This window comes from Aptenodytes forsteri, unplaced genomic scaffold (assembly GCF_000699145.1).
Source record: "Aptenodytes forsteri isolate BGI_AS27 unplaced genomic scaffold, ASM69914v1 Scaffold336, whole genome shotgun sequence".
NCBI classification, from domain to species: Eukaryota; Metazoa; Chordata; class Aves; order Sphenisciformes; family Spheniscidae; genus Aptenodytes; species Aptenodytes forsteri.
This window is the reverse complement of record NW_008794911.1, coordinates 2,267,181-2,275,708: the sequence shown is the minus strand read 5'-3', so window position 1 is coordinate 2,275,708 and position 8,528 is coordinate 2,267,181. Positions and strand designations below refer to the sequence as shown.

The 8,528-nt window shown below is 37.4% G+C and overlaps 1 protein-coding gene across 2 annotated transcripts in view; it reads left to right on the top strand.

Moving 5' to 3' along the window:
- ACBD5 (acyl-CoA binding domain containing 5) overlaps window positions 1-8,528 on the top strand; it is a 33,058-nt gene that overhangs the window by 1,737 nt on the left and 22,793 nt on the right. Inside the window, exons 2-4 of one of the 2 annotated variants that reach the window (XM_009275198.2) lie at window positions 326-398; window positions 4,188-4,299; window positions 4,429-4,461. In XM_009275198.2, coding sequence (XP_009273473.2) covers window positions 326-398; window positions 4,188-4,299; window positions 4,429-4,461 — 218 coding nt within the window. The remainder of the gene's footprint in view (window positions 1-325; window positions 399-4,187; window positions 4,300-4,428; window positions 4,462-8,528) is intronic. The other variant, XM_019471008.1, reaches the window with a different exon arrangement.

The following is an 8,528-nucleotide window of genomic DNA, read 5'->3' as shown; positions in this document are numbered from 1 at the left end:
TTTTTTTTTTTTTTTTTTTTTTTTTTTTTAAAAAAAAAAAAAAAAAAAAATTAACAACTTACCGGGTACAAGGTCATAGCTGGTCAGTGGGGAACTCTTCAGTCCCCAGGCTGTTCAGTTTGTTGCTTCTTTGTTGATGTACTACTATGTGATTATCCTAGCAAATTATATATTTGGACTTTAAAAAAAAGTTGTGAATTATTGTTGCATTTTATTTGTATCAGAGAAACTTTGGGCATTACATAACTGACCTACTTAAGGCCAGGCTGAAAAAAATCCAGTAGGCCCTGAAGATACTGAAGATGTATGCGCCTTTCTTTCCTAGGGATGCTTGGAGTGCCTTGGGAGACATGTCCAAAGAAGAAGCCATGATAGCTTATGTTGAAGAAATGAAAAAGGTAAGTTTACTAATGAGTGGAAGGGATCTTCTAGAACAAATGTTCCAGAAATAAATTGGGGAACATGAGGAGGTTCTTGCTGACTACTACTGTCAAAGCTCCAAATGAGTTATTCACTATGTGAACTGTTACCTTTCAGTATTACGCTGTTTGGCCTGTGGGGAGAAGAAAATTATGTAGTTCCTTCCAAAGCTATAGCATTTGGGTTGTTTTCAGAGAAACATGAGAGCTCTAGCTGATATGAAGCTTAAATGACAGAGCTCAAGAAAGTGAAGTATTGAAATCATGTTAAAGGGGGCAGTGGGGAAAACAGTGGAACTTTAAGTACCACAAAAGAAAAGCTGATTTACTGCAAACTGCCTCATTTCTCAGAGTTAGGAGAGGTAAGTGATCCTTATCTTGGAAAGGAAAAAACCAACCCTTCAGAAGGAGCAAGAGTCTCACTCTCATGACTGGAGACATGAGTATAATCAAATATGTAAACTTAATAATCTTTGATTTTTCAAGAAGAACTCGGCAACCTGAATTTTTCTGTACTTGTCGTGAAAATATTCCTTGTATATTATAGTTGCATTCAAACAGTTAGAATTGAGCAATTTGGTCTGTCTTTTTTGGAATAGATGTGTAACTTGTAGACAGTCATAGTTACTATATTAAGCAGCAATTGCAGCATTAACTAAAGTAAACATTCAGAATTAAAGTTTATTTTCTTTTATTAACTAACCCTTTTCACTGCAGTCTTTTCACCGAAGCTCTTCTAGGTGGCCTTTCCAGTTTAAAGATTATTTACTGTCAATCTGGATAAAAGTATAATTGTAATCTATTATTATAATGAGGTTATAATCAAGGAGAGAAAATGTAAGTTCTACTCCGAATTTTGCTTTTCTCCTAGGCCGTTATCTTGACATTGAACTCAATATGTTTATAATGATTGATAAAATAAAAACTTTTACTAGGCAAGGAGCTGGACTCTGACTACTGTTTTTTTTTCCTATCTGTAATTTTCGTAATTTAGTTCCTGCTGGTATTACTGTAGCTGCTTTAAAATGAAAAATAAACAACTCCAGAAAACACAGAAGGCCAAATATTATTCATTTGGTCAAAAATCCCACTAAATTTGAATAATTCCTTTTGAATGCGTGCCACAAGATTTAGTGCTTCACTTCAAATCTTGGATTCAGAATGCGTTAATACTTCAGTAAAGTACCTTTTTTTTTTTTTTTTCAATGCAGTAATGGGTTTGGTCAGGACACTAAAACTAAGTGAAACTGCAATGTTTGTTCTAAAAAAACCCTAGTAAGCCTCCTGCGAGGAAGTCTACTTACTTGACCCTAATGAAGCACAAATATTCTGCCTCTGTACAGGTTACATGTAGGGATTGGAGAGCAAATGACTTCTTGCCTCGTTCAGCTTTGAAACTGGGGAGTCTGTTTACCCTGCTTTGGTGCTGTTTCAGCTCTCACATTTGAAATACTAGCTTCAGCTTTTCCAACCCGATTGATTCTACTTGAAATGTCAATGCAAGTGCATTTCAAATGGATCCACTGGGTTGTTCTATCAGCACATACTGCACTAATCCTTGTGGTGCTACTGTGGGCATCTCGCTGTTGCTGCATAGGTATCCATGTCTAAGGGGGCAAAAAACCCACTTGTATACCGATATCACAGGACTGTGTTTTAAGGGTGTATAAGATTGTCATATTCCCCCCCTGTCCCTGGGGCATGTCCCTAGCATTTGCACATTGTGTTTGGGCTATATATGCATCAGATGACCCTGTCACAAGATACTTTTATTGTAAACTTGTTTGGTGTTCTTTTCCCTTCATGTGGTGGCCCTGAAAATCGCAGCTGTTGAGGAATGTGTCTGGGTGAGGTTCTGAGGTGCTGGTGGGAGATGACCAAACATGTCTTAGTCCTAGCTAAGATGAATCTGAGCTAAGGTGCACTTTGTTTGAGATTAATTTATCTTCCAAGTAGCATTTCTGAAATTTTATATTGCAATACTGTTTAATTATTTACACTTCAGACACATTGTTTTGTTATATATTAGAAATGAGTCATATCTTAGCATAAAGAAGTGTTAATACTATATGGTGTTTCTAATTTAAAACAAGAGTTCATATATGAATTGTCTGACATCCAAAGAAAACAGTAATTCAGGATATGTAATAACTTACTTCGTACTTTCAAATTTTAAGATTGCATATTATGCCTAGTGGCTATATAAGTAAGCAATTGATTTTGTTTGTGGAAGTATTTGCTCTTTTTTTGCTCACCTAAAAGCTAGCAGTTACAAAACTCTTACTTTAACAGAAACAGTGTGGTAAGATTCTAAGAATTGCTCCAAGTTGCAGAGTGTACTGAAGTCTGTTTAGAGTAGATGAAGAGCGGTTATGTGCAGACATCATAGAAATGCACGTATGAAACAGTTTACAGTGCAGACTATAGAAGTAAATACATAGCAAATACAAGTGTTATTCTAGAATAGGTTTCTTGTTTCTCTCAATGCTATTGAAGCTAAACTTTTGAAGATAAAAAAAAAAAAAAAAAAATCACAAAACTGTCCTGTCTCTGGTTCATATCCCGCTCTGTATCTGAACACTGAGCATTTCCCTCTAACAAATACGGAATGAATTATATACACTGAATAAGTCAGAAAAGTGGCAATGAAACTGCAGTTTGATAGGATCGTTGTCTCTTGGTATCCTTGATTGGTTTGCAAGTGTTGACTTGTTACCTGCTAGCCTGCCTGGAGCTCCTGCTTTGTGAAGTAATGCTGTAGCTTTTGCTTCTACTGCTTAGTGATGTGCTTGGTGCTTTTGAGCAGCATGTTCTGTGGCAACTTGTACCTCCATCTGTTGCTTTCTTGGTGCTCTTCTGGAGGAGGAGGTGTACTGTAGCTGTTAGTTTGCTTCTACCTGAGTCTTTTCCTGTAGCTATTGCCTCTTTTAAAAAATAATAAAAAAAGTAGAGGATGAAAGAGGAGCAAAGCTATCGTCAACAAGCTTGATTGAAAGGACTTAAACTAGAATTGGACAATAATATTGTATGCTTTAAAAATAATATTCAATTATTGAATCTCTTCTGTTTTAATCTATTTTAGATTTAAAATTTTGCATTCCTATCAGATGATCAGAGGTATTGGTTTTGTAACTTAAAATGAATAAATTTTTATCAAAGGAAGAGCTCCAAATGACTTCAAGAGCAGAACTTGGTTCTAGTTTGCTGCTCTTCTAAGTATGTCTTTGTACTGTCCCAGTTTTGCTGTATTCTGTCCATTTTGTTGTTTGGGTTTAGATGGACCCAGTAGGGCACTTTTGATCTGCTCCTTACATTCCATTGAAGATGGCAGGGTTTGACAGATACGAAGAGTCCTCTAAGAAAAAAAGTCTTTCAGTTTCATTTTCTCTGTGGGAAGACTTGTCTATAAAATAAATTGCATCAGATAACAGCAGCCTGTTGAACTTTGAGTTCATTTAGTTTGAAATTGCTGAAATAATGGATTCCAAGGTCTACTAATACTGTGCTGAGGCTGTCTAGTGTTGGCAAATGCATTAGCTCTCCCATCTTCTCTTCACCAGCTAGTTAAGATTCTTGTTTGGTAAATTAGTTTTATGTTGTTTTCCTTTAATTAAAAAAATAAAGTAAAAAAATCAGAATTAATGTGTTAAGTGACTTAGTGAAATGTTACTGAGTTTTACAATGACCAGCAGTTTCTAAAATCAGTTGAAATGAATGAATCATTGAAATGCTGTTTAATAAGATGCTTCATATTTTGGACTTGTGCAGATTCTTGAGACTATGCCAATGACGGACAAAGTTGAAGAATTGCTACAAGTAATAGGCCCCTTCTATGAAATAGTAGAAGATAAAAAGAACAGAGGATCTGACCTAACCTCAGGTTCGGACAAATAACTTCCTTTATACTACTAATAATCACAACTCCAGATTTTTTTGGGGCTTGTTTTCTGTAAATGGTTTTAAAGCTAAATGTTGCCTCTTTCTGTTCATTCTCTTTATTATATGGCAGTTCGAATGGAGAAAGTGTCTAAGTATTTGGAAGGTAGGAATAATAAATTATGTGTAAGTCCATCTTTTCCATTGTTTTGGTGCTGTAGTAACTTCCTGCTAACACTTGTGACTTCTGGGCTTGCCACCTCATTAGGCTGGGTTTTGTTTTATTTCGCTTTTCAGGTACAAAACAAAGTTAGACCCAGGAAGCTGCATGTTTAGTCCTTGTCTACAGGCTTTTTTGAGTTGCTGAAGGAAGCCTCTTCCCAAAAAAAGGAGAGTATTTAAAACAAACAACTCCCCCAACCAAATCTAGTTTCTGCCTTTCCATTAATAAAAGGAACAACTAATGCGTACTGCTACATCCTGATGTAGCTGTGGATTATCAAACTGCATGCAGAGCTGGTAATCCAGCTCTGTCATCTAAAAAAAAAAAAAAAAAATCCACAATCAGAACGCATGCTTTTTTAATTATGGTTTCTCTAATACATACAGAATATAAGATGGGTTTGTGAAACTTTCAAGTTAAGTTTTCTGAGGCTCAAGTTCATGAAGGAAATATCTATTTAAACATTTTAAATCTCTGACAAGTGGCAAACCTAGTGGTGTCATAGCTGCATAAAAATCAGTGTGGTGACTTTTATTTAGCAATACTATTGTGAGAATGTTTTGATATTAAAAGTTATTATGTTACAGGTAATGTGTTCATAAGGTTGTAATATAAGACTTACAGTTGTTTAAATGTGGCTTAAATTTACAGTTAAAAATTGAGATGCAACAGGGCAAAACTTGAAACTGTTTTTAAAAAACAAACCATTGCACAAATTAATTGGTTTAATGTGTTTAAGAAGTAGGAGTCAGCTGGTTAAGTTGCCTTTTGTATGTGGCTCTTTTTCCCCCTACCTTAAAGGAACGTATTTTTGATTTTGGTTTTGGTATCAAGTCTCAGAGAAACAGAAATAGTTATTCATTGTTTTTGAGGAAAGGTAATGGTAGAAGTTTTTAAATGGCTGTTTTGAAAGCTGTGTGACTTTTTCTCAACTAAAATTGTGTATGCTTCATGTCTGGGATTTAATGAGCTTGCCTGACAGCTGGATTGATGGGCAAGATTGTAAGAGTATCAGTAGATTCAGGTCAGTGATCTGTGTAATAAGGATTTACTTGGACTTGGTGTCTATGGCACAGTGCCAAAAGCCACTTCTTAAAAAAGTGACTTATCTAGGCAAACAGAGAATCACGGAAGTTAAACCATACCTGTTTCAATAACAAATCTAGCATACTTGTGGCAGCTTAAACATAAGGCAGTGTAAGTAAAACAATAGCAAATTTCAGCTTTATCTTGTTCTGTCAGTGTTGCAATAAATCTGGTGATATGTTGTCATTCATACGGTTTAAAGCTGCAACATCTAATTATGTGACAATGAATTAAGACAGAATTTTCAGTCTGTTGTATGTTATAACTTTACCATTGCATTTAAGACTTTGAAACCCTTTCTTCAGTGCTCTTACCACTTCCCCGATTAAAAGTGAAGCTGAAAATAATTACTGTTTACAGTACAGGTCTCAAAATATTTCACAGAAGTATGGAAGCATGAGTATGTTCAGTCTTCCAGATACACGCTAAAGAATAGAACCAATCTGCCCAAATCTGCGTTTGAGATGGTGTAGCCAGTGGTGACGATACTGTTAAAAATTGACACATGGTTATGTTTTGATTGTGTTAGTTCCTCCAGTCCTGTTTCTTCGCCTGCCCCCAAGCCCCTACTCTCTGTGGCTTCTGTTGTGGAAGGTGTTTTTTCATGGGCAGGCAATTGGTATGTTCTGGAAACTGGGGCCCCTCTCTTGAGTCTCTTACTTCATACTGTACTCCCCCCATCTTCTGGCCCATTCTGTTTTGAGTTTGCCTTCCATTCTTCTTCCGTCAGATTTTAATCTGTGAGAAGGTAATTATCTAATTGTTTAAGAATTGCATGCCAGTTCCTCAAAATCAACAGTATTCTTGAATTGGTTGAAGAGATTGTCTGGAAGCTGAGTGTACATCAGCTATGGCTGGTGTATCATCTCTAGCAGATTGGCCTCAACAGAAAAGTGTAGCCTTTTAAAATTTAATTTCTACCTCTTGTGGGTTCATTGAAAATATTAAATACAAACCAGTGAAATACTGTCTTCCTGAATCAATAGCACTTGTGGCTCTCCTTAATGAAGAACACTGAAGCCTGACGTGCCAGCATTAAAATGACTTGTAACATCTACTAGACAGCTAGGACAAATTTGCCAGGTCCATGGGTTACAAATATCCAGACTTGGATGCATTGGTAAAGAAAGGAAAATAGAGGATTCCCTCCAATAGGCTGAGCAAATCTGAGGGGTATTTCAAAAGCATGTAACCTGGGTAGTGTTTTGAAAGCTCATCCTGGAGCTGTGTGAGAAGCTTAGGTTCTCTGGAAAGTTCAGTCAGTAGTCTCTTTCTGACAGGTATGAAGTACTTCTTTACAGAGGAAGTTATTGACAAATTATTTTCAGGTATGTAAAATACTAGGCATCAAAGAAGAAAGTGGGCTCTTAGCCGTCATAGCGCTGCAGAAGAGAATAGGTAGCTGTTGCAGTATTACAGAAGGACCCTTTTGTTTGCAGCTGCTGGAATAGTAGCGGGAGGACTGTCAGGTAAGGGGGGGGTGCTTTAGAAGAGCAACCTTTTAACTTTTTGCACTTGTTAATAAATGCACAAAAAATCTGATGTCCAAACCAATGCTAAAAAGACAAGGAAGCTTCAAAATACCATTGCTCAGTGAATTTGAAATTTTCAGAATGGGCATTCAAGCTTTCTCGTTATGTTATACCTGAAGAAGCCAAAGGTGGGCTAGAATTGGCACCCTACTGATCTGATACTGGGCGAAAAATATTGAGAGTTTCAGAGCCAACTCATCCTTCTGAATGTTTCCTTGAGAATGTTTGTGGGTGTTTTCTTTTTTCTGAATGTGAGTAAATCCAAAGTGGGGCAAGAAAATCCCTATCTGACAGGCCAGCACTAAGTTATCTCAACAACTAAGCAAAGTATCTGGAAATTGTTCACAAGTTCTTCAGCAGAATTTTCCTGTGTACTCTTTCTGCTTTGTGACAAGGCATTTAATATGTTTTAAAATCCTACTAAATAAAGATGACCCTTCACCTTTATGCTGAGTAGTAGTACTCCTTGTGAGCCTTTGTGAACACTAAATGTTGCCTCCAGTAATGACAAGTTATGCACTGCAGAGGCTGTGGAAAGTTTCAGCACTATAATACTCCTAAACTTTGTCATCCTAATGAGTGTTTCTCTCCTGAAAACTTTGCTCCCAGCTGTATTGCAATTGCACCAGATGAATCCCTATTGAAGCAAGGTGACTCATATTGATGCACATGCTGGCTTTGGGCAGTGCTGATTGCAGTGTAGCATGTTTGTGCTAGGAGCCCATACAGGGCACGGCTTCAGTAGCAGTTTGTGTGAATAGCAGAAGTTGGCCTGGCTCACAGGCAGATAAGGCTATTTAACAATTTGCTCAGTGTCTTCCTGCACTGGGTATGTGAGCTAGGTTTAAGAGACAATACTCACTGAGGTCTGTGTGCTTTTAGAACAAGCAAATACATGTAAACACTTCATTTCAAAGGCAGTAGTTAGTACAGGACACGGGTAAACTTGGAGGGGAGGATTGCACTTGAAAAAAGTGAGTCTGTTCTTAATTATTACTTTCCAGGTAAAACACTTATCATAGAATCATAGAATAATTTGGGTTGGAAGGAACTTCTAAAGTTCATCTAGTCTGACCCCCCTGCCGTGGGCAGGGACATCTTCAACTAGATCAGGTTGCTCAGAGCCCCATCCAACCTGACCTTGAATGTTTCCAGGGATGAGGCATCCACCACCTCTCTGGGCAACCTGTTCCAGTGCTTCACCACCCTCAGCGTAAACAATTTCTTCCTTAGATCTAGTCTAAATCTACCCCCCTTTAGTTTAAAGCCATTCCCCCTTGTCCTGTTGCAACAGGCCCTGCTAAAAAGTTTGCCGCCATCTTTTTTATAAGCCCCCTTTAAGTACTGATAGGCTGCAATAAGGTCTCCCTGAAGCCTTCTCTTCTCTAGGCT